Genomic DNA, 26,241 nt, shown 5'->3' with positions numbered 1-26,241 from the left:
CAGTGATCCTTTGTGTTTCTTCAGGAGCAGTCTCATTATAACCACATGGAGTTGGTATTTCGCCACGTCTCAAACTGTAGTTGCCAATAGCAACCCACGTTTGTAAGTAGTAGTTATTTCTTCCCATTTCCTAGAAGTACTACATTATTGGCGCTACTAGTGTTCTTTTTGTCTTTTTCTTACCGGTACCTGGGTTTCCAAACCTGAAATTCATCTACCAGACCTCCCAGAATTGTATGGTGTACATGGGCTGTACATGAGCGTTTCTCTCTCACACACACGGTGTCTCTGCTGCTGTTGAACGGATCTGGCAGTGATCACTGAGCTGTGTTCTTAGCCTGGACTGTGAAGGTTTTACAAGAAGTTGTGGAAAGCACTTGTTTCATGTATGGCACGTGCTTCCTTCCTGCACCAACTGAATTTCACTTCTGACTGTTCCTCTCACCAGACGTGACCCCACCCATCTCCATCCAGATAATGCAGAGTTCCCCAGCTAATCTTGTGCCCTTACAGTATTGCGGTGTTATGTCAGGCCAGTTATTAGTGCCGCCGGAGAGCTGGGGTCTCGTCTAGGGGGAGAAACACGTTGGTAAGTGGCTTCTATAGACACAGGGAAAGCTGTGTATTATTGTTATGGGGAGCTTGTTATGACTGCATTGCTGCTTGTTTCTTGACTGTGGTGTTAATAAGTATGATACAGGGGGACTGAAGCAAAAGGGGACGCCAATCAGGTTTCAGCTTCAGCTCAGAGTTGCTGTTCTCATCTTCCTTGCACCTACCTTGATAAATTAGTTCCAGTGAGTCTCCACATGGTCCCTCATGGCCCATTTCCACAATACCTCGGCGAATCCGCATAGAAAAAAAGCTTGTGAATTCGAAGGAAGGTGCAAATTCGCGTGCGTTTGTGGCAGTTTTTCCATGCGAATTTACATGTATAAGCAAATTGGTGGTGCATTGATTTTTACTTTCTGAATACTTGATAATGGGGAAGTGATCTGTCGCTTGCAAAATTAAGCAGTAGGGTGTTGTACTGTGATAGTCATCAATAAAAGCAAGAAGAAGAATCAGGATGATACCATTTATTAGCTAACTTAAAAGAATAAGAGTAAGCAAGCTTTCAGCTGTATAGCATTCTTCGGTCTTCGCCCATCGAAGGCTATATTGCCAAAAGCTTGCTTACTCTTATTCTTTTAAGTTAGCTAATACATGGTATCATCCTGATTCTAAACTTCTAGCATAATTAAGCCTTTATTGACAAGACCCAGAACATTTTATATTGCGCTTTTCTCCTGGCGGACTCAAAGCGCCAGGGCTGCAGCCACTAGGCCGTGCTTTATAGGCAGTAGCAGTGTTCGGGAGACTTGCCCAAGGGCTCCTACCGAATAGGTGCTGTATTAATGTCTAGCTTAAAGAGAACCTGAAGTGAGAGTAGTAACGTGGCTGCCATTCTCTAATAATGCCAGTTGCCTGACTTCGGTGTTGATGTTCTTCCTCTAATACTAGAAGTCACTGCCCAGAATGATCAGATCAGATGCTTTGAGTCCTCTGGCTTCATTCTAGTTACAGGTGTGTGACTCAAAAATAAATAAAGTCAAAAGCTCAGCATGGTAGCCAGGCAACTGGCATTGTTTATAAGGGAATGACAATGGAAGCTTCCATATTCCTCTCACTTCAGGTTCGCTTTTACAGCATACCTAAACTGACATGAGATAAACCTGAGTACATATAGGACCAAGCTTGGTTAGAACTTGCCTGTGTTCACCTTTTTATTTTCTCATTGCAAAGGCTAAAAGGGTATGTGTTCTAAATATGCAAAGTGTAAGGAACCACTTCCTTACACTTTGCCTCTGAAGAAGCTTTCTTAGCGAAACAGCTGTCAGGCATCCCCTCACCCCCACTGTATACCCCGCTGTGTCTGAACACCGTGGATTAAAGGTACCTCTTTTTTACTGCAGCAGTGCCTCGACTCTTCTCACTTCACAAGATTTCACAATGAAATCTATTGGAAATCTATCTAAATGCATTATTGGACCATTAGATCCAATGCAACTCTATGGGCCATCGATCTGCTGCCAGCAGCAGATCAACCTAGATTTTCCATCCTGTCAGATAAAATCAATCAAAATTGATCGATTTGCTGATTCGAAAGAATCGATTTCTGATCGATCGATTCTATATAATCGATCGATGGCTAAAATCGACCAGTGTATGGGCCCCTTAATACAGCAATTCTCCTGAAACGTAAATATAAACAAAACTTCTTTATTTGGGTTGGCAAATAATCTCAATTAGGGCACATTCACACAACGGCGATTAGCGGATAATTCCCACTAATTGGCGAAGCGCTAGTTCAATAGTAACTATATGGCAGTGATCTCACTGCGCAATTGCCACCGATTGGTTTGGTACTTTGTAGTGTGAATAGGCCCTAACAGGAGATTACTATAAAGTATAAAATACATTTTTTTGTGAGGTGAATGAACCAGATTTTACATTGCACGAACATGGCTGCTGTGCACAATTTAGAGTCAAAATGTAATCCCTTACAATGAAAATAAGAATGTGAGACCAGGGAAATTGCACGCACCATTGCTACGTCACGTACTCTGGAGTTTATTTATGTCTGGGTTTGCTTTAACCTTTCAGAAACCTCCACTGTGGTCTGACATGACTCAGATGAGAGATGAAAACATCGAAAAAAGTTTTCCAATTCTAATAGCGGAGAATGTTTCATCATTTCAACCCAGGTTTGCAGGATCACTTATGTTCTCCAAACGTTTCCAACCTGTCTGCTGCACGCTGGAAGAGAAACCACCTGAAGTAGTTCCAGTAGCAAACACTAGGATATGCTCACCTGTGCCTAAAGCACTGAGTTCTTAGAACAGGAAATGAAGGGAAGTAGCAGAGGAGGAAAGCTGCTAAAGCAGGAATGGAGGCCTGGTTAGTATAATGGGCAGGGTAGAATCACCTGTTGCTGGTGTGCCAGTTTAATCATGCTTATTAATATTTTTTTCCTGTATACACGAGTGTCATAAGACTCTTCGGCAGATTGAGGTGATTAATGAGATGCAAATGGCGTGCAGCTTAGAGCTGAACCAGCCAACGTGGCAGCAGCAGCATTTGCTTGGCTCTGTTTCCAGTTGTGGGCTGTTTTCTTGCAATCCCCAAATATTTGCATCTGGCTGATAATCTTTATTTTTTTTAATCTTTTTTTATTGTAACAACAAAGAACAAATGTAGAGAGAGAGAGTAACTAGCTTAGACCGTGCATAAATCCAGTAAGACCAGTATTTCTATCACACATCCATTTGACATAAACAATTGCATAACAAACGGTAACCATACTATTTAAAAAAAGAAAATTCTTATGTAGAATCACAGTGGCGTCAACTCAATAAACAAAATAACTGGCAGTCTGATTTAATTTCTCCTATCATCTCAATATTACGCCATACATCTACTAACGCTGATATAAATTCTTAAAGAGGAACTTTGGCGAAAATGGGAAAAAAAAAATAAACTGATACATTGCAAAGTGAGAAGTTAAAAATAAAAGAGAGAGCAAGAAATGATTGCTATTCGCCATGTAATTTGTTCATGTTGTTTGATCCACAATGAGCCTGCGCAAAATCATTTTCACTACTGGAAGGCAAGAAAAAAAACTAAGCAGCTCCAACTACAAATATTTATAATTACACCCCCTAACAATGCAGTAGGCTAAAAGGTTGTTTTTTTAAATGGACACACATATGCACAGAGGGAGATACTGGTTGCTTGGCAGTTGAAAACAGCCGTTATTTCCCATAATGCACCAAGGTTCACAGACAGGAAGCTGTCAGGACCATGGCCATGACCTCACACTGTGGGAGGGGTTTCACCACAATATCAGCCATACAGATGTCCCTGATGTATTTGAGAAAAGGTAAAGGCTAAGTTCACAGTGGGACGTTAAAGTCGCGCGTTAAAACAGCATTTAACGCAGAATAACTCACTGCAATGAAAAATCAATGCCCTGTTCACAGTGCACACGTTGCGTTGGTGTCTAACGCTGCACGTTAAGTAAAAGTACTGCATGCAGTGCGTTATACACGTTATTAGCTGCGTTGGACTGTTTGCACATGCTCAGTAATGACTTGGAAGCATACTTTTCATTGTATTTTTTACTGTATCTGCTGTATGCGACGGTAACGCTGCGTTGCCACTTTTTGGGCGCGTTGCGTTGTAAGCTTGCGGTGCGACTTTAACGTGGCATGAAAACGCAACGTCCTACTGTGAATCTAGCCAAAGAGTTCTCATGGAAAAGGGGGTATCAGCTACTGATTGGGATGAAGTTTAATCCTTGGTTACAGTTCCTCTTTAAACTCAATACTCACCTGAAGATGGATGCGGGAACCTCACAGTATTACCTCCTGAAGAACGAGGTTCCCCGATCCATCTTGGAACACGGAACGGCAAATGACGGGCGCGAACAGGAAGTCAAGCGATCGCAGTACTTTGCGCGGGAGTCATCAGGGATCTGTGACTGTTGTTATCGCTGCACGTTGCCAAACATTGTTCGTGCAATCGCGTGACTGTACCCATGCCATGAGATTAAGCAAACTATCACTTGCCACTCAAAAAATCGCCTGGGGAGAAATTGCAGTGAAAATTGCATAGTGGGTAGTCTGCTGATGAGAAATTTATCCACAAACCTATTGCCACGATGGGCCTGTTGACTTCACTAACAAGAAATGGCACTTAACATATATGTGCCTTCTAAGGTACCCATATATCGCTTGATCTGCCACCAGATCGATCAGACCCCTCTCTGGATAGTGTACTGCTTAAAGGGGAACTGAAGAGAGCGGTATATGGAGGGTGCCATTTTTATTTGCTTTTAAGCAATACCAGTTGCCTGGCAGCCCTGCTGATCCTCTGCCTCTAATACTATCAGCCATAGCCCCTGGACAAGCATGCAGCAGATTAGGTGTTTCAGACTTTAAAGTCAGATCTGACAAGACTAGCTGCATGCTTGTTTCTGGTGTTATTCGGATACTACTGCAGAGAAATAGACCAGCAGGGCTGCCAGGCAACTGGTATTGATTAAAAGGAAATAAATATGGCAGCCTCCGTATACCTCTTACTTCAGTTCCCCTTTAAGGGCTCTGCCTCTGACACAGGAGACCTTTGTTCGAATCTCGGCTCTGCCTGTTCAGTAACCCAGCACCTATTCAGTAGGAGACTTTGGGCAAGTCTCCCTAACACTGCTACTGCCTATAGAGTGCATCCTAGTGGCAGCAGCTCTGGCGCTTTGAGTCCACCAGGAGAAAAGCGTGATATAAATGTTCTGTGTTTGTCTGTCTGATTAGAGAGGGATCTACGGTATTTGCAATAGATTTCAGCATGAAAAGCCTCCGCCTACTGGGCTGGCCATCCCCCCATGTAATGTAAATATTGAGTTCTGTATGGGCACCCTTACCACTCTGCTATTTTATTATTTTGTGCCTCACACAACCTCTGCTACATTGCACAGGTGAGCTGAGTTGTTATCTCTGGCAAAGCTAACATAGCTTCGCAGAAGATAACAAGCTGACACATCATTGCATTCCAGCATTTCTGAAGGTTTGGCTAGCTTGCAGGGACAACAAATGATGATTTGCATATTCAGCAGTGTTGCATCGTGGGAGACATCATATGCTCACTCCAACCTGAATTGTAGCAAATACATTCTGTTTTAAGAAGGCAAACTTTTGTTTTTCCTAACATTTTAGTAAGGGGGCTTTTTGGACCTTTGTAGCCCCTTACACACTCCTAGGCGTTCTGGTTCACCATGAGCTTGCTGGGTAATCTGTAAAGCTGACATGGTAAAGAATGTAGTTGGCCGGCTGGTTGTGCAGTGTGGCAGGGATGTGTGATTCACAACAGCAACTGAATAGAATTTACAATTCTTTTACAGCAGTTTATTTGATGTGTATTTCAGCTCTGTAGCTGGGAGTTTGAAGCTATGCTATAAAGGCGAATGTGCTTCTGGTATGATGTTACGTCTTGCTTGACATCCTTCTCTGATCTGTTTCAGCGCATTACTATGGCGATGACTGCTGGGAATGCCACAGCCTTTCCTATGAGTAACCACACCCGGGAAAGAGTGACCGTAGCCAAACTTACTTTGGAAACTTTCTACAGCAACCTCATCCTCCAGCATGAAGAGAGAGAGACTAGGTACTGTCTATTTGTATGTGTTTAAAGGGGAACTCTCACCCACACAGTGTCACCACATAAGCGATATTGCTAAAGTGCATCACCAAGGGGAGCTTGCATTGTGCTCATAGTTATCTTCAAACTGATATTTCTGCACCTGGGTAGCCTGCCTGATGGACAAAAAGACTTCTGAACTTGAATATCGCCACTAACGCAGGAGAGGAATTAACCCTTTAGCAGTCAATTTATTTTGAGGCTTGCAAGTGCTCGAAGCCAATTTGAGCACATTTTATTTTTTACATTTCCCTGCTTCTAATTAGTACTGCTGTAATGTGTAGGTATGGCCAATTGTCTCTAGTGGGCAGTGTGAGACAATAACAGAGGACATCTGCTTTCAGTTTATACTTTCTGCTCATTGGAGAGAGATCTAAGCATTCCAAGAATTTACAGCATCAACGAGTTCTGCTGACTTAAAGGAGTCAGGGAAAAAAAATAAAGAAATCAGCTTTACTCACCTGGAGATTTCTCCAGCCCCTAGCAGCCGACTGTCCCACGTTGACCTATTCACCGCCGCCCCGGGCTCACCACACGGTGCAGTGCGCCGCGAACAACGTGGCCATGATTGACAGCAGCGCTTGGCGCAGTAAGGATGACCTCAAGGTCGGCCTGAACAGCATGCGCGGAGCCCGGGACAGCGGCGTAGAGCTGAGCGGTCAGCGTCGGACAGTTGGCTGCAAGGGGCTGGAGAAAGCCCCAGGTGAGTGAAGCTGATATTTTTTTTTTTTTTTTTTTACTTTTTTCCCTGGTGATTCTTTTAAGTTAAAAGCAGTGCACTTATCTCAAATGAGAGAACTCCATTGAAGTTGTTAATGGGTTAAATGTAGCCAAGTAAGCATTTTCCACTGTCTGCACTTATTACTGCCCAGGCAAGGCTCACCTCCAGCTGTGATGGTGGAAGTAGGTGATTGGCTGTCTGTTCTACACCCCTATCTCATCGGTCCTGTTAGGTGGAGAGGTTGTCTGGAGCATGTACCCCTCCCAAAAGAATTTGCAGAGAGGGAGAAAGTGGCAGAACTGATCATGCCCTCCTCACAGAACACAGCCAAGAGAGGTAGAATCGCAGCCCTGACTGTGCCTCCTCTCCCTCCTTACAGGACATGGCTGAGAAAAAGAGTGGTTGTCTGGACTATGTCACCCTACCATAGGACATAGCTCAGAGAAAGGGAGTGGTTATCTGGGCTGTGCCCTCCTTCCAGGAGGGATGTGCTGACCTAAGCTCCCCCCACACAGACTCCTATGAGGGGTGTGATGACCTAAGCTCCTCCCTTATGGGCTCCTAGGAAGATGTGGTGACCCAAGTTCCTCCCACACAGCCCATAGAAAGAAGTATGTGTGGAAGGATGCCCATATTTGGGGTAGGCTGGGCACTGCTGCTGTGACAGGTAATATATGTCATCTTGTATGGCCACGCGATGGGGAGGCTGGTACCCAGTAAGAATTCTGCAGCAGACAGGATGCGACTGTGTGTAAATTAAGCAAATCAGTTGCACAATTGTAATGCTAGGTACACACTATGCAATTTTCTGATAGATTTACATGTCAGATCTGATTTCTGATTGATTTTTTTTTTTTTTCCCTTTACCCATTTTTCATAGAAGTCAACGGAAAATCAATCAAAAAAATCGATTGGAAATAATCGATCTGACAGTAAATCTGTCAGAAAATTGCATTGTGTGTACCTAGCATATGGGGATTTGTTATGGTGCAGCCTTCAAATGTGTTAATGTGATGAATTCTATATACCGGTATATTCCGGCGTATAAGACGAATGGGCGTATAAGACGACCCCCCAACTTTTCCAGTTAAAATAGAGTTAAGGATATACTCCTCGTATAAGACTACCCAACGCACACCAAATATAAAATTTAAAAAAGTCATATACTGGTGCTATGTATGAACGGATACTGTTGCTGCACTGTATGTTATACCCAGTATATAACATTATATAGGCGATTGACTGATTGGATTGGTCAACTCTCCCTCTCCCTAAGTGGATTGGTCAGCTCTCCTTGTCTCCCTGTTTATCTGAGCGGTATGGAAGAATAGATCATGCTGTGCCCATAAAACATGCCTCTTTCACCTGTCTGGCTGCCCTTGTATCCTATTTACCTCCTCTGCCTCTCAGATCTCACACATGTGCGCCTGCGCTACTTCACTATAGTCCTCAGCAGCAATATCTGACAGTCGGTAATCGGATAGGGCGCATCACCTGGCATCAATGACACTCGGCGTATAAGGCGAATCCTGACTTTTCAGAAGATTTTCAAGGGTTAAAAGTAGTCTTATACGCCAGAATATACAGTATATCTTTGTGTGTTTTTGTTTTTTCTTTTGTTTTTCATTATTTGACATCCCCTTATCAACAGATGCTTCTGCACAGGCTAATACAAGCTGTGCACTGAGTGCTGCAGAGTAACATTTTTGCTGGCTTTCAGCTGTAATTGTAATGGAAGCTTTCTCCTCTTCCCCCTCCCCCAGGCAGAAGAAGCTGGAGATCGCCATGGAGGAGGAAGGACTGGGTGATGACGAGGTCAGTTGTTCATTTATTTGACTTTATCCATGTCCTATCTGAAGCTTGCAAGTCATTGTTTGGAGTGAGTCATTGTTCAGTCTGAAGGCCGGAGCACCACCCTGGCATCTGGCTCTGGGTATACAGCACCGTTCCATTGTCACCTAAGCAAGTCACAGGACTGAATAGATCTATGCCACTGAGAGGAGAATAATGTGAGGGAGGCTACCAATCGAGGAAGTGATGCTCTCACTTAGACCTCATCTGACAATTCATCTCTCTTTCTCAGGGCCGAGGTACAGGCGAGAGAGGCTCCAGCCTAAGGGAGGAGTGTAGGGGGGGGGGGGGGGGGCGGGGGCGCACAACTCGCTCAGCTATCATTCCCCTATTGTGTTTGAAGCAGAGAGAAATGAGAAAAGGGGATACATGGCAGTGACTGCATGCCGGACAACTAGAGATTAAGGTGTTGGGGGCCCTAGTTGGCTGCAATTAGTATGTGACGGCTGGGGTGGGAGGGATGGAGTGGCGCACATTGGAGTCTTAGACTTGGGTGCTGGAGGATCTTGTCCCAGCTCTGTGTATGAGGCATTGGGATCTGTTGCTAACATCCTAATGCCTGATACCACAAACCTCTTCAGCTGTCTGGAGTTCATGCCTCGATGGGTCAGAGTAGTCTTAGGAAACAAGGACTACACAATGTTAGACAGATTGTTGGCCAAATGTGTTTAGGCAAGAGATCACATGCAAAGGTAACAGCTAGTGTTGCCTCTCTCTGATCCTGAACTTTTGTAACTGAGCAAAGGCAGAAATTGGTGCAAGACAGGATAGAGGATAGTCATACAGCAATTAGAATAAAAATGCCAGTATATAATTAAAACAGTTTCTAATAAGCCATTTCATTTCAGCCTGGCCACATGGCAAAAAATACTTGTTTTATTTCTGTGATGAATTACACTTAAATTAGTCAGCCCTCAGATTTGTGCAGTTAGTTGCATTGCAGTGACCTCACAGATGGTGTCAATGTTACTCTCTGACTCTGAACCTGGCCACTAACGGTCCAATTTCTAGCGAAAAATTGTGCGAGCAATCAAAAATTCTGATCGGATTGGTTGTAAATAATCTCCATTGGTGGACACAATCGATTATGAACGAGTGAAAAAAAATTCGCCCGAATGAATTTTCGTCGAACGAAAATTTGGATTTTCTTGGTGGTCATGATAGATAGGAAGCAATCATTGGTTAGTTGATGGTGTAGTGAACGATTTTTCATCCGACCAGAATTTCTGATCACTCTAACGATTTTTCGCTAGAAATTGGACCGTTAGCGGCCAGCTTGAGAATGATCAAGAAGAGACATTAAAACAATAAAGCATGTTTTAGGAAGTAGTTGTTCGCTGAGAGCCGTGTAGAGAAAACATTCCTTTAATGTGCCAGCTTCCTCTGACTTTGGAAATGAGAGCCAATGAAAGGCAGCAGCTGCCAATCGATCAGATATAAATCTGGTTCATTAACCAGCAGTTAGAAGCATTGACTGACTAAATATGAATAACCCTCCTGTGTCACAGGAGATTTGCATGTCTTGGGAGGTTTTTTTACATGGTTACTCAGGAAGCACACACTAGTTCCAGGGGTGTGATTCAGCGAATAGGCGTAACCTCGCCACAGTGTGATGCTTTGCGACACATTTTTACCATAGCCTTGAATGGATACGTTGGCAGCCTGAGACGTTTGCCTCTCCTGCCCCCTAGTGGTACAGTTGAGAATTATAAGATTATTATACTGTAATTTACTTTTTTAGGAGAGACAACAGAGTAACCAAGCAGCTCAGGGTGACCCAAACTACTAGGAATGTGTAGGGGGATAAAAGGGACCAAAAAGCCCACTTACTAAAAAAGCAAAGCTTGGTGTAATTGCCTTCTTAAAACAGAAGGAAATTTGCAATAATTCAGTTATAAATGAACATTTGTGGTTACCCACAATGCACTACTACTAAATATGCAAATTATCCCTTTCGCCCTTGTTAAGCCAAGCAAGCATCCAGAACCGCTGGTGTATAGCAAGTCTATAGCTTTAAGTTTTACACAGCCATATCAAACCCACATGTAGACAGCCTGTTTCGGACTTTTGGGGTTCTCCACTTTATATTTTTGTTTTTCTTTCTTAGACTTTGGCTTATAGTTAAAGGACCACTATCACAAAACATTGTAGAAATGTAAAATACATGTTAACACATGCAAATCTTCCAGAGTAAAATGAGCCATAACTTGCCTTTCTCCTATGTTGCTTTCACTTACAGTAAAAATCCAAACAGACAGAACCAACGGGTTTTGGACTAGTCCATCTCTTCATGGGGGATTCTCAACATAGCCTCTATTGTTTATAAAGACACTGCCTGAAAAGGATCTATACAAAGATGCTGGCCAGCCTTCCTGCTCGCTGCACACTTTTTTGTCAGTTGGACGGAGCAGCTGTCATTCACTAAATGCTTTTGAAAGTAAGAAATACCCTGAGAACCCCCCATGAGGAGACAGGCTGTATGGAAAAAGTTCAGTTCTGTAGGGATTACTTACAATCTACACTAATCAGCCCAATTGCTATTAGAGTTTGCTTTTTGCCTTGTTCAGCTTTGTGTTTAGTTCAATTTTAACCTTTTTTTTTTTTTTTTTTTTTTTTTTAATCTATTTTTCTAGAAAAGGCTGAGGCGCTCACAACATGCGCGGAAGGAGACTGAATTCCTGCGGCTAAAGAGGACCAGGTTGGGACTGGAGGATTTTGAGTCGCTAAAGGTCATTGGCCGAGGAGCCTTTGGAGAGGTTTGTTTTTGATCTTGAGTTTTTGTTGGCGACTTTCCTATTTCCCTGTCATTTATAGTAGGTTACCGTATACACGTCGAATACAAGTGGACCTCGTGTATAAGTCGACTCCAATATTCAACAATCTTAAAGGACTTACGAGGCCAAAACCTGTAAAAAAAGTAAAGTACCTACATGTTCTTTAAATGCACGGAGGACGCGCTCTCCAGCCACACCTAATATGGCCGTCGGAGCTGGCCGCGCATGCACAGTCCGCACTGCCGCACGTGCGGCTGCGCAGCTCTAGGGCCAACCCCTCCGATCCACGCGATAGTGCGTGGATCGGAGGGCTTGGGCCTAGAGCTGTGCAGCCGCACTCGCGGCAGTGCGGACTGCGCAGGCGCGGCCAGCTCCGGCGGCCATATTAGGTGTGGCTGGAGAGCCCGACCCGGCCTGTGGGGTCGCGAGCGCACGGGGGGGCGATGTCACTAAGGGGACCCGGCGGAGCTGCACGGAGGGCGCGGATGGCGTCCTCCGTGCATTTAAAGAACATGCAGGTATATTACTTTTTTACAGGGTTTGGCCTCGTAAGTCCTTTAAAGAGAACCAGAGGCACCCTCATGTATTTTACCATATATATCAATGGGAAGGTGACAGTAAACTCCTACTCTTCTTTTTGTTTCATCCTTCACTGCTCAGTCTTTTTGTTATCAGCTCTGATAAAACCTCCGACTGAGCATTCAGTACACTCAAAACTCAGTGTGCTCAGTGTTGCCAGTGACTCCTGTATAAGTCGACCCCTATATTTTTATGAAGTGAAGACCTGAATTTCTAGACTTATACTCAAGTATATACAGTAAATAAAAATCTGACAGATCTGTCAGGTTTTGAACTAGTCCATATTCTCATGGGGGGGGGGGGTTTCAGTTATTTCTTTTACAAAAGCATTTTCTGAACTACAGTCGCTCAATGTAACTGCCAAAATAGCGTGGAAACGAGTAGGGAAGCGGACTGGCATCTTTGTATAGATCTTTTCCCGGGAATGCTTTTGTAAAAGAATAAAGGCAATTCAGAGAATCTCCTATAAGGAGATAGATTAGTCCAAAATCTGTCAGATCTGTCAGCATTTTACCATCTACTGTAAATGACGGCAACATAGGAAAAAATAAATTGATATTGCATTTTACTCTAGGACAGGAATGTCAAACTCCATTACAAAGTGGGCTGAAATTGAGCTCTGGGACCAAGTCATGGGCTGATCTCAATGTCTAGTGGCCACCTTCCACTCTTATAAAGTTTCCTGGTGTCTAATAGCCCCCCTCCATCCCCTATACAGTACCCGGATGTTTAGTGGTCCTCCCTCCCCATACAGTTTCCTGGTGTCTAAGTGGCCCCCTTCTTTCCCTATACAGTTCCCCGGTATCTAGTGCTTTCCCCCTCCCATATGGCTTATCTGGTGATCTAGGGCTTACCCTCCAATATAGCTTCTCTGGTGGTCTAGAGTGGGCCAAACGTAATGTAAAGTGGGGGAAACAACCCGAAGGCCAAATCTGATGGCACTGAGGGCCAGATTTGGCCCAGGAGCTAGAGTTTGACATGTGTGCTCTAGGAGAAATGTATATTTTATTTGTACTTTTACTTTTTTTTTTTTCGATAGTGGTCCTTCTAGAGCCAGATCACCACTGCTGAAATCTCTGTGTAGCAGTGATCAGCTGAGCTCCTTGAAATGTACGTAGCAGGTGTACAGGAGTGAAGAGGTCTTGCCACTAGTCTCCTCAGGAGATAGAGGAGTCCAGTAGGGAGACAGGAGCCCCTTGGAATGTACACAGCAGGCGTATGGAGCCAGGCACTGCAGAGATCTCATCACACATGCACCAAGTGATAGAATAAACATGCAGAGGAATTTGAAGTCCTTAGAAATGGTTACTGCAGGTGTGCAGATTGGGGAGCTCTTAGATATCTGTGCAATTTTCTTGGTGATGACCCTGCATATAACAGATACAGTGCAGCCTATAATAACACTATATAGTCAGAATATTGCCGAAATAAGATGAGGACTTCTGCAAGGCGTCCTTAACCAGTCTTGGACGCCCTGTGTTGGAGATTCTTCTCTCTGCCAGGGCATAGATTTCAATATCCTAGCTGTATGCACTTCCACTGCTGCTACTCTGATCTATCCGATGACCGCTGAGCTCCGGACACTGGTGACCCTGTGATCACTGTGAGCCAAAATAGTGATCAGTGAGTAAAAATAGATAAAAAGGGTCTGGTCCACCTGAGATAAAAGCAAGACAAGTATTTATACTCGGGGCTTCCTTCAGCCCCTTGTAGGCTGCAGGCTCCTCTCCCATCCTTTTTGGGCTGCACCATTGTCCCACAGTCAGCCCTGGAAAATTCACCAGCCGCACTTGTGCATGCTCTGTCTCCGAAGTGCTCCCCCTCCCTCCCCCGCCCACGGTCCCACCTGCATCTGTGCAGTCATAGTCTTAGTGAACTGCGCAGAATGCTCCAGCCATGTGAGTTCGATTGGAGGGCATGCATGGCCAAGGCCACGCATGCGCAGAGGAGCACGACTGGAGGATTTACTGGAGCTGACTTCGAGACAACAGTGCGGCACGGGAGGACATCGAGGGAGCCCGCACCCTACAGGATGCTGGAGGAAGCCCCAGGTAAGTATAAATACTTGTCTTTATTTTTAAGAGCTAGAGCTGCTCTGTCTGGAATCAGTTACAGATTACTCAAACTGATGCCCTTCAATCCATCCGAGACATACCTAAAGCCATTGAAGTGGTCAATGTACACGAAGGAGGGAGGATCCTGAACCAGTAATAACAATACATTATTTGATCCGCTGAGGCCTGAATTCCTGTCCCTGTGCTTGCCTTACAGGTACGTCTAGTTCAGAAAAAGGACACCGGCCACATCTATGCAATGAAGATCCTCAGGAAAGCAGACATGCTGGAGAAGGAGCAGGTGAGGATGGGGAGGCTGGCCAGACTCTGGTGCTAACACTACTGCTCAAAGGCCAGATCCAGAAACAGCTTTTATATGTATTTACTAGAACATGGTTTGTTATTACTTATGCGTAAAGTTTTGTGAAGAGAAGTAGAATTTAAGAAAAGGAAGCTACCGTACCTCCCAATGCGTTTAAAGCCATGCCTCCCTGCTAGAGGCTGATAACCATAAAAGCTGTTCGCAGGTGAGTGTGGATTTATCTGACAAAGCAGTCACTGTCCCCATGCGTGCCTATAGGACTTAAGGGAGAATCTTTGAATTAACGTAGACTATATTTTCCTTTCATTTTTTTACCCATTCACTTATATGCATAATTAATTTCAGCCATTATCCACTTCAATAGAGTTATCTCATTTGAGATAAGTGCAGTGCTTTTGACCTCAGTCAGCAGAACTCATGCTGTAAATTCTTGGAATGCTTTGATCTCTCTCTACTAGCACAAAATATAGAAACTGAAAGCAGAAGTCCTCTATTATTGTCTCACACTGCCCCCTAGTGACAATTAACCATAAATACACATTACAGCGGTACTAATTAGAGGCAGGGAAAAACGTAAAAATTAATAAATTGGCTCCTTAAGGGTTAAAGCACTGTGTTGCCAAATGCATATAAAAACTGTGTCTGAAATTTACTAGACTTTGTACACTCTGCTGTATGGATATGATCAGTCGCATAGTAAATGCTGCACACCAGCTCAGGTCTGATCTGCTTCATCATCCTATTGGCCAGACTAACACAATTGCAGCTGCCATTCCTTTATAAATGCAGCCTTATTTTCTGTGTTCTTCTCTGTGCTTAGGTGGCTCACATTCGTGCCGAGCGAGACATTCTAGTGGAAGCTGATGGTGCCTGGGTGGTGAAAATGTTCTATAGCTTTCAGGATAAGAGGAACCTGTATCTGATCATGGAATTCTTACCAGGAGGTAAAGGCATATTTATGTGGCCTACAGAGAACTAGTGACATGTGGCCACCTGTGGCAGCCTGAATACTGCTCTTCTCTCTCCCTCCCTCAGAGCCCCAGGAAAGTTAATGTTATTTTATACAGTATACAGTAAAGAAAAACTGCAGCAATGACTGGATCCCCTTCACTCTCCAAAAGCTGCCTGTAGAGCAGCGTGCTTTGTAGCCAGGAGACCTGACAGGCTGACTGATGTGAACATTGCAAGGTTCTTCTTCTGTACAGGAAGAGGTGGTGTTACGTAAACACAGCAGCGTCTTTATTGGATATTTGCGCTAAAGTGCTCTTTATGGCCAGTGAAGGGCTGCCTTTAAATGTTGCTTCATTATCCTGTGCAGTGGGAGTTTAGAGTTGCAGATGTGGGATTCAAAAACCACTAATGCCAAAAGCACGTGTCTCACTTGAAGACAACCTGTAACCAAAAAAAAAGAGCCGAGGGGTGGGGTACTTACCTTTTGGAGGGGTAAGACTCTGGATCCTAAAGAGGCTTCCCACTTCCTCCTTAGTAGAGGGGATCCAGCACTGGGACCCCCAAGGGTCTCCTTCTTGGGCCCCATGTCTGTGCGGGCACTTGTGCAGTAGCGGTTCTCCTCTTGGGCTCCGGCAGAAATTGCCAAGCCTGATCGGGTCCGCTGTAATGTGCAGGCACGAGCCGTATGTGCCTGCGCAGTAGAGTTTAGCCAATTGGGCTTGGCTGTTTCCGCCAGAGCCCAAGAGGAGAGATGCCAATGTGCATGTGAGCCTCGGAAGAAGCTTACCCAAGGGAAACTGTTGTCAAGCCGTGCACCCAGTGGCGCCCACCGCCGAGGTGGCGGGAGGCGCTGTTGGGTGCATGGCTTGATGACCGTTTCCTTCTGGGGTAGACACCCCTTCACTGCTGAGCACGATAAGCAGTATTTGAATGTGTTCATGATAGAATTTTGCGATGCAATGTTCCAGCAATAAACACCTGTCAGTCGTGCCCAGCGCTCTCTCTTCTTTTGAGTATCCATTGATATGGATCCGAACTTGCATGCTTTGAGCACAGTGACAATGTGGCAAGAGAGGCACATTACAGTTTGTCATACATCCTGCAGCTAGTTTCTCTGTGTGCCTGCTTACTTTCTCTATTGTGACTTTAAATGTAATTGATAGTACAGTAGAGTTTCCGGTTAGAACTCTACTAACCAGCGGTTTCAGCCAACTAGCACAAATCGCTGGCAGTACTCAGTGGTGAAGACCAACTTCTTAGGCCGTTTGTGGGCTCTGCTGTGCTTAATAGACTGAGTTCCATGGCTCCCCCAAGGTTAATATACTTTCAATTATGGTACTTTTATTTTAACATTTAATACAGAGTTTATGACAGAGTATGTATACAGAGTGGGGTATAGTAATGAAGCATATAAATGCATATGGGGTATAGCATGAAGGGATAGAATCAGCCGATCCCTGTCAGTGTTGGATAACTGAGACTCTACTGTATTTTAAATGGGAATGAGTCTGCCTTGATTTTTATCTCCATTGTTATTGGGTGAATTAAATTACAAATTAAGTTAAAGTGGATCCGAGATGAACTTTTACTCATTGCATAATTGTGTCCCTTTCCTATTGTTTATAGGGCATTCCTCAAGCCAAATACTTTTTGTTTTTGTTTTAATACTCTGATTCCCTTTAAACTAAACAAGCCACACCCACAGGTTTTCAGAAAGCCAAGGCACTTTCAGACAGTAGCAAGGTCTCATGGGAACTCAGTCTGGGCAGGAGGAGGGGGAGGTATTACTAGCCAGAGATTTCAGAGGCAGAGGGGAGGAGGAGAGGGGATTAGGCTGATGGCTCAAGATGCAGATAAGCCTGCCTCTGTGTAATGTTTACAAACAACATGGCTGCTGTCATTGTATCACAGGAAGAAATAATCATATTCTATTAAAGCTGTTTGCAGCTAGATTTGCTGTGTAAACTATCTAATTTTTAGATAAGATATATAGACAAGTTACTTGTTAGTTTTTTTTTTTACCTCGGATCAGCTTTAAGGGACTTTGAGGAACCTGACTGAATTGCAGGAAGTTTATCTTTAAAACAAACCTGTGCCAAACTTGACTTGATGCTAAAGGCACCACTCTTTCTACAGTGCTGAGTGTCTATAGAAAATTCCGGGGTTTCTTTGTACTGCCTGGTATAGGAGTACAAACAATACTGAAGCCACTTTCTCGCCAGTCTAGCTGACCATACATCCTCCTCTGTGCTGAAGGAGAGCTGGGCAAGTTTCCTCACTTGTCCCTTTAAAAAGGAACTGTAGTGAAATTAGCATAATAAATAAAATGTCTTTTTTTAACAATATTCATTTATAAATAATTTAGTTGGTGTGCTCCCCATTTTAAAATCTTTCCTTACCTTGATTTACATTTTGAAATTTATCACAGGTGATCTCTGCGGAATGTTATCTTCTGAGAATTCCAAAGCCAGTGAAAATAGTGTCTGGTCTCCATGAATGCGCGGGGAGGAGAATTCCGCCTAGCTTAGCAGCCTAGGCTGTGACATCACTGGGAGGGCGAGGCCACATACCAGTATGCAACAATATATAAATCTAGGAAGTGTTTCTGATGCTGAAACCCGGAAAATTACCGTACAAAGAGGTATCCTGAATGATTTACCGCATTGTAGTATATTTCACTACAGTGCCTCTATAATGTAATGGGTAGTTTCATAGACCATTAGGGAAGCTCGGCTGGCCAGTTCATTCTGGAATATTGAATTTCTGACTAGCAGTTTATGCTGCAGCTAACCTCTACAGTATGTCCTTTGACCATTATGGAAAGATACTGCAGTGTGATGTAATGGTTTATATGTGATCTGTGCAGGTGACATGATGACGTTGCTCATGAAAAAGGACACTCTAACTGAAGAGGAGACGCAGTTCTACATCGCGGAGACTGTGCTGGCGATTGATGCTATTCACCAGCTTGGCTTCATCCACAGAGACATCAAACCAGACAATCTCTTATTGGATGCTAAGGTGTGTTCATCCTATGCCCTTATTTCCCTAGTTATTACGCAGGGCGACTTTTTCCTAAAGTCAGCAGCTCCATTCTGCTGAATGGAGCTGCTGACACTGGGGAAAGTGTCGTCCTGTGTAATACAAGTAACTATGGAAAAATGGATATCATTTTAAAGCTCTCTTTCTCCTTTTTCTGGCGACACCTAAATCGTCGCCCTACGCCTTTTAGTTGTCTCTATTTTCACGAATGAAATCGCGGCCGCGGCTTTAAAATGATATGCATCTTTCCATAGTTTCTGCACTGCTCGGAGTCCCTTTAATTTAGAGGAGGCAACATGAAATGTGTACCATGCTGTTCTGAATCTCAGTGTGTGAAGTACTTATAATAAATGGTTTGTTCTGCAGGGTCATGTCAAGTTGTCTGATTTTGGTCTGTGCACGGGACTGAAGAAAGCTCATAGGACGGAATTCTACAGGAATCTCAGCCATAACCCACCCAGTGACTTCAGTGAGTTCCTCTTTCTGCACCTGTGTCACTCATGATGTGTCTGTTTCCAGGCTTCTGCATGTGCACACTTATGCTGCTAAAAGACCTGTAAGCTCTGTGATTGGTGCCCTCACTGTGATTGCAAGGTTTCTGTTAGTGGTTCAGATTGCCAGCCATCCAACACAGTGGCGTTCTGTCCATTGGGCGCACAGGGGCGCCACGCACCGGGTGACAGGTGGGGATGGGGGTGTCAAAGAAGCCAGCCCAACCTATCACAGATTTTAAGCTAGCAGTACATGCTCCGCCTCCCTTCTATTGGCAGCCGGCTAAAACCCCTTTTGGCCCCGCCTCCGTCACCTCGGCTGTCAGTTCAGCCATTCTCCAGAAATCCACCTTCAGCGGGAAGCCGCTCAGGGCTGCACGTGGGAAGCACATGGGATGTCTGCCATGATCCCCACCACGGCTGCTGCTGCTGCCGCCTCCGCGTCACCGCAGCACCCTGGGACTATCACCAGACGCCAAATGCTTCCAAGGGAAGACTTGCTCTGCACCTCCTTCCAGGCTCACGGGGAACCCAGAGGGCCCCATCCATGCTGCAGCTCCTCCACCGCTGCAGCCATGACAACTAGATGCCGCCTGCCTGCCGCTTCCCTGTGGCTGCTCATCTCCCGACAAGCTGGGCCACCCAGGTACACCTTTGGTGAACATTACAATGTGACACTTCCGCTGGACAGTACACCTCTGTCTCTCCCTCCTGTCTGTCTCTCCCTCCCTCCTGTCTCCCCCTCCCTCCTGTCTGTCTCCCCCCCCCCCCTCCCTCCTGTCTGTCTCCCCCCCCCTCCCTCCTGTCTGTCTCCCCCCCCCTCCCTCCTGTCTGTCTCTCCCTCCCTCCCTCCTGTCTGTCTCTCCCTCCCTCCTGTCTGTCTCTCCCTCCCTCCTGTCTGTCTCGCCCTCTCTCCTGCCCTCCCTCCTGTCTGTCTCTCCTCTCTCTCCCTCCCTCCTGTCTGTCTCTCCCTCCCTCCTGTCTGTCTCGCCCTCTCTCCTGCCCTCCCTCCTGTCTGTCTCTCCTCTGTCTCTCCCTCCCTCCTGTATGTCTCCCTCCCTCCTGTATGTCTCCCTCCCTCCTGTCTGTCTCTGTCTCCCTCCCTCCTGTCTGTCTGTCTCTGTCTCCCTCCCTCCTGTCTGTCTCTGTCTCCCTCCCTCCTGTCTGTCCCTCCCTCCCTCCTGTCTCTCTCCCTCCCTCCCTCCTGTCTGTCCCTCCCTCCCTCCTGTCTGTCTCTCCCTCCCTCCTGTCTCTCTCCCTCCCTCCCTCCTGTCTGTCTCTCTCCCTCCCTCCCTCCTGTCTGTCTCTCCCTCCCTCTCTCCTGTCTGTCTCTCCCTCCCTCTCTCCTGTCTGTCCCTCCCTCCCTCTCTCCTGTCTGTCTCTCCCTCCCTCTCTCCTGTCTGTCCCTCCCTCCCTCTCTCCTGTCTGTCTCTCTCTCCCTCCTGTCTGTCTGTCTCTCCCTGCTGTCTCTCTCTCTCTCTCTCCCCCTGCTGTCTCTCTCTCTCTCTCTATCCCTGCTGTCTGTCTCTCCCTCCCTCCTGTCTGTCTCTCCCTCCCTCTCTCCTGTCTGTCTCACCCTCCCTCTCTCCTGTCTGTCTCACCCTCCCTCTCTCCTGTCTGTCTCTCCCCCCCTCTCTCCTGTCTGTCTCACCCTCCCTCTCTCCTGTCTGTCTCTCCCCCCCTCTCTCCTGTCTGTCTCTCCCTTCCTCTCTCCTGTCTGTCCCTCCGTCCCTCTCTCCTGTCTGTCTCTCCCTTCCTCTCTCCTGTCTGTCCCTCCGTCCCTCTCTCCTGTCTGTCCCTCCGTCCCTCTCTCCTGTCTGTCCCTCCCTCCCTCTCTCCTGTCTGTCCCTCCCTCTCTCCTGTCTGTCCCTCCCTCTCTCCTGTCTGTCCCTCCCTCCCTCCTGTCTGTTTCTCTCTCCCTCCTGTCTGTCTCTCCCTGCTGTCTCTCTCTCTATCCCTGCTGTCTGTCTCTCTCCCTGTCTGTCTCTCTCTCCCTCCCTCCTGTCCGTCTCTCCCTCCCTCCTGTCTGTCTCTCCCTCCCTCTCTCCTGTCTGTCTCCCCCTCCCTCTCTCCTGTCTGTCTCTCCCTCCCTCTCTCCTGTCTGTCTCTCCCTCCCTCTCTCCTGTCTGTCTCCCCCTCCCTCTCTCCTGTCTGTCTCTCCCTCCCTCTCTCCTGTCTGTCTCACCCTCCCTCTCTCCTGTCTGTCTCACCCTCCCTCTCTCCTGTCTGTCTCACCCTCCCTCTCTCCTGTCTGTCTCACCCTCACTCCCTCCTGTCTGTCTGTCTCTCCCTCCTGTCTGTCTCTTCCTCCCTCCTGTCTGTCTCTTCCTCTCTCCTGTCTGTCTCCCCCTCCCTCTCTCCTGTCTGTCTCCCCCTCCCTCTCTCCTGTCTGTCTCCCCCTCCCTCTCTCCTGTCTGTCTCTCCCTCCCTCTCTCCTGTCTGTCTCACCCTCCCTCTCTCCTGTCTGTCTCACCCTCCCTCTCTCCTGTCTGTCTCACCCTCCCTCTCTCCTGTCTGTCCCTCCCTCCCTCTCTCCTGTCTGTCTCTCCCTCCCTCTCTCCTGTCTGTCTCTCCCTCCCTCTCTCCTGTCTGTCTCTCCCTCCCTCTCTCCTGTCTGTCTCCCCCTCCCTCTCTCCTGTCTGTCTCTCCCTCCCTCTCTCCTGTCTGTCTCACCCTCCCTCTCTCCTGTCTGTCTCACCCTCCCTCTCTCCTGTCTGTCTCACCCTCACTCCCTCCTGTCTGTCTGTCTCTCCCTCCTGTCTGTCTCTTCCTCCCTCCTGTCTGTCTCCCCCTCCCTCTCTCCTGTCTGTCTCCCCCTCCCTCTCTCCTGTCTGTCTCCCCCTCCCTCTCTCCTGTCTGTCTCACCCTCCCTCTCTCCTGTCTGTCTCACCCTCCCTCTCTCCTGTCTGTCTCACCCTCCCTCTCTCCTGTCTGTCTGTCTCGCCCTCCCTCCTGTCTGTCTCGCCCTCCCTCCTGTCTGTCTCGCCCTCCCTCCTGTCTGTCTCGCCCTCCCTCCTGTCTGTCTCGCCCTCCCTCCTGTCTGTCTCGCCCTCCCTGCTGTCTGTCTTTCCCTCTCTCCTGTCTGTCTCTCCCTCCATCTCTCCTGTCTGTCTCTCCCTCCCTCCTTCCCTCCTGTCTCTCTCTCCCTGCTGTCTGTCTCTCTCTCCCTGCTGTCTGTCTCTCTCTCCCTGCTCTCTCTCTCTCTCTCTCCCTGTTGTCTCTCTCTCTCTCCCTGCTGTCTGTCTCTCTCTCTCTCTCTCCCTGCTGTCTGTCTCTCTCTCTCTCCCTGCTGTCTGTCTCTCTCTCTCTCTCCCTGCTGTCTGTCTCTCTCTCTCTCTCCCTGCTCTCTGTCTCTCTCTCTCTCCCTGCTCTATCTCTCTCCCTGCTGTCTGTCTCTCTCTCCCTCCTGTCTGTCTCTGCTCTGTCCCTCCCTCCTGTCTCTCTGCTCTTTCTCTTCCTGCTCTCTCCCTCCTGTCTCTCTCTCTCTCTCTCTCTGCTCTGTCTCCCCCTCCTGACTCTCTCTCTCTCTCTCTCTCTCTCTGCTCTGTCTCCCCCTCCTGACTCTCTCTCTCTCTCTCTCTCTCTCTGCTCTGTCTCTTCCTCCTCTCTCTCTCGCTCTCTCTCTCTCTCTCTCCCTCCTGTTTATCTCTCTCTCTCCTGTCTCTCCCTCATGTCTATCTCTACTAAGTCTCTTTCTCTCCTGTCTCCCCCTCCTCTCTCTCTTCTCTGTGTCTTCGTCTCGTCCTGTCTCTGTCTCCCCCTCCTGTCTCTCTCCCTCCTGTCTCTCTCTGCTCTGTCTCTCCCTCCTGTCTCGCTCCGCTCTCTTTTCTACCTGTCTCTCCCTTCTGTCTCTCTCTCTTTCTCTTCCCCCTCTCTCTCTCCTGTCTCTCTTTCTCTTCCATCTCTCTCTCTCCTCTGTCTCTCCCCATCTCTCTCTGCTCTGTCTCTCTTTGCTCTGTTTCATTCCCTCCTCTGTCTCTCCCTCCTGTCTCTCTGCTCTGTCTCTCTCCTCTTTCCCTCTGGTCTCTCTCCCTCCTGTCCTCTGCTCTGTCTCTCTCTCCTCATGCTCTCCGCTCTATCTTCCTTCTGTCTCTCTCTCGGTGTGTGTGTACACCTGGGGGTCACTCAGTCAGAATTACATTGGCCATATACAGGGGAGATCTAACTGTATACACTGGAGATCTGATTATATACGAGGGATCTGTCTATATACAATGGCTATGTACAGGAGGATCTGACTGTATACATTGGCTATATATAGGGGAGGATCTGAATATATACGCTGGCTATAATACTAAAGGGGGGTCTGACTATATACAATGGCTATATACTAAAGAGAGATCTGGCTATATATACTGTAATTGGGTATAATGTTAGTTCCCGATCCTAAATGGGGGGTTATCTAGCTACCTATACAATAAATGGTGGAGGTCATCTGGCTACCGGCACTAAAGGGGGGTTATCTAGATACCTAATAGCTGTCACATTATATATTTTGGCAAAACACTGCTGCATCATATGTATTTTGTAGGGAGACACTGCTTATTGTGGCTATACTACACTACCTATACTGGGGGCAACAATTCCAGGCTACATATACTGGGGGCACCTATACCTGGCATTACCCGCCATGGTGTGCTTAGCATGCCACACTCCTTTACTTTTTTTTGGGGGGGGGGTGTAATTTAAGACCCAGCACCGGGTGTCAAATACCCTAGGTACGCCACTGATCCAACACTGATACTAACTCACAGAGGGAGCAATAACCTTTGGGAAAATCACAGCATAGTCTCATAAATAGTTTAGGGGAAATTCAGTATGTACTTCTTCTACAAATGTCAGTGGCAGACATTACACTCATAGACAAACGCACGGGGGGATTACAGCTGCCCAGAATCCCCCCTCAGACCAAAGCCGGTACAGTGTCTGGGGACAGGCACAAGTTGAGACACCGCAAAATCTGCAGTTCACAGCACTGCCCCCTTTCTTTCCCTGCTACAGTTGACTTTGGATGGAGCAGCAGCGTGTGTACAGAGCATGAAGCTCTGTACGCACTCCCCCCCACCCACCCTTTTCCCCTGAAAATCCGGGGTTTGCCCCTGACACTAAGCAGGATAAGCAATGTGCAGTGGAATGCCTTGGATGCAGAAATAAGTGTTTCATTCAAACACCTGAACCAGGGCCAGTTTAAGGTGCAGTGAGACCTCGGGGCAAAGGCAGTCAGGGGAATAAGAATATGAGGGCTTCAAGCAACAAGACACAGGTGTCTTGAGGATGACAATTACGGTTTATACCTGCTACCATGATCACTGGAGCTACATGCTAAACAGTGCTGAAACAGTGCCACCAGCAGGTAAAACAGCATATTGCAAGTTTCCTGAAACAACCCTTCTACCTTTTTGTCTTTGACTCTGTCTGACAAATATCAATAGAGGCTTGGTTAATTCCTAGGCAAATGCCTGGACAAAACTATTTGGGGACTATAGAAAAGTTTTCCAGCTGATAACATTTAGGCTGGAGTAATTTTATGTGCAGTATTTAGCATGGCACGATATTTGGAGTATTGACTTAACACAACGGTTTCCACCTCAGCTTTCCAGAATATGAATTCGAAGAGGAAGGCGGAGACCTGGAAGAAGAACAGGAGGCAGCTGGTGAGTAGAGCTGGAGGGAAGAATCGTTTCCTGTGATAAATGGGGATCTGTGTTATATAATACATTTATAAAGAGGTAATCATTTTTACATAGAACATTGAACAGATCACATCACTTCTTCACAAGAACCCTTTTGATGCCCTGTTGTAATTTAATACATCTGAATAGACCTTTTTTTTGCAAATTCCAATAACTGTTTACCGCCTTTGGATGGCATTGTTAGTCAACAGGAGTGTGAAGAAGGCTTATTAGCTGAAAGCGGACTCTCTTTTAAGTTAGCCAATAAATGGTATCATCCTGATAAAAAAAAGCCCCGCTTTTATTGATAGCTAACATGGTACTATCGTCCACTTACTACATCTATAGCAAATTTATTGTGATAAGTGTTGCATCTCGTTCCCATTATATGCAATGCTCTGTTTTCATGCAATGCAAAAATACATTAGAACTGAGAGCCCATGTTCAAACAAATGTAAGTTGAAATATAAACCAGACAGATACTCGCCTAAGGAGAGGGAAGGCTCTGGGTCCTATACAGCCTTCCTGTTCCTCCCACGTTCCAGCGCTGTCACCTTGTTCCTGCCTGAAGCTGGCCGGCTCTGTATTGCACAAGCGCGTGAGCGGTATTCGGCCAATCAGTCAAATACTTCTAACCGGGGTGACAGCGCTGAAATGAAGGGACCAGGAGAGGAACAAGGAAGGCTCTATATATAGGACCCAGAGCCTTCCCTCTCCATAGTATCCAATCACTTTAAAGGACATTATCCCTGCACTTTGATTGGCCCAATAAGCTGCCTGTCAAGTTTCCGGTCAAGTGACAGGCAGCCTATTGAGCCAATCAAAGTGTGGGGATAATGCCCTTTAAAGTGATTGGACCTGCAGGGGCTCAGGGCAGGACGAGTGGAGCTCTCGTCATTGCCAATTAGCAGGCATAAGTTTGTAACACTCGCTATGCTACTCTTCTAAGGCACGCTAACTCTGATGAGGCACTCTAAGCGCGCAGTAAGGGGAGCAAAAGGAGATGGTGAGCATTACAGGAGGTAACGCTCGCTATTTGTTATAGGGAATCAACCCCTTAGTGTCTTGTACCTATCCCCAAAACACACACACAGCCCTCTTCCGTGACTGCTCTATGTACCTGGTTCCAGTCGAAGTTGGAAGTGTCATCAAAGCTCTTTATTTCAATGGTGATTGCCGCTGGCAAAAAAATTAATTTCGGTATGCATTCACTTTAATCATTGGACGCCTAAGAATTATATTACAATTGTATATCCACCTACTGTGCAGGGCCAGCGCTGCTAGAAGGCCCCAGACTGCTTCTGCCCCCAGTGCCAACAGACCCTCCCCTCCCCCAGTTGGTCTCCCCCTCTACTGCTCCCTAGTCCCCAGGGCCCCTGTTGCTGCATTATAATAATTCAATAGTCCCGTTGTGCTGCTCCATCTGTGCTCTGTCTTCAGCCCAGCTGCCTGCCACTTCTCCATGCGTTGTATGTTATGCGCAAATAACCTTTGCTGGATCATAGAGCAGAGACGGGCAAGTGGGCTGAAGACAGAGCACAGATGTAGCAGCT

At 46.6% G+C, this 26,241-nt stretch overlaps 1 protein-coding gene across 2 annotated transcripts in view; it reads left to right on the top strand.

The window, feature by feature from the left end:
• STK38L (serine/threonine kinase 38 like) overlaps positions 1 to 26,241 on the top strand; it is a 74,266-nt gene that overhangs the window by 36,867 nt on the left and 11,158 nt on the right. Inside the window, exons 1-9 of one of the 2 annotated variants that reach the window (XM_068277655.1) lie at positions 514 to 589; positions 6,056 to 6,198; positions 8,716 to 8,767; positions 11,437 to 11,559; positions 14,428 to 14,511; positions 15,353 to 15,476; positions 18,350 to 18,504; positions 18,892 to 18,994; positions 24,609 to 24,670. In XM_068277655.1, coding sequence (XP_068133756.1) covers positions 6,065 to 6,198; positions 8,716 to 8,767; positions 11,437 to 11,559; positions 14,428 to 14,511; positions 15,353 to 15,476; positions 18,350 to 18,504; positions 18,892 to 18,994; positions 24,609 to 24,670 — 837 coding nt within the window. In that variant the 5' untranslated portion in view covers positions 514 to 589; positions 6,056 to 6,064. Of the gene's footprint in view, positions 1 to 513; positions 590 to 6,055; positions 6,199 to 8,715; positions 8,768 to 11,436; positions 11,560 to 14,427; positions 14,512 to 15,352; positions 15,477 to 18,349; positions 18,505 to 18,891; positions 18,995 to 24,608; positions 24,671 to 26,241 lie in introns of those variants that run through there. The other variant, XM_068277654.1, reaches the window with a different exon arrangement.

Source organism: Hyperolius riggenbachi, chromosome 3 (genome assembly GCF_040937935.1).
Source record: "Hyperolius riggenbachi isolate aHypRig1 chromosome 3, aHypRig1.pri, whole genome shotgun sequence".
Classification (NCBI taxonomy): Eukaryota; Metazoa; Chordata; class Amphibia; order Anura; family Hyperoliidae; genus Hyperolius; species Hyperolius riggenbachi.
Note: the sequence above shows the minus strand (reverse complement) of the source record. Positions and strands in the feature narration are given on the sequence as shown.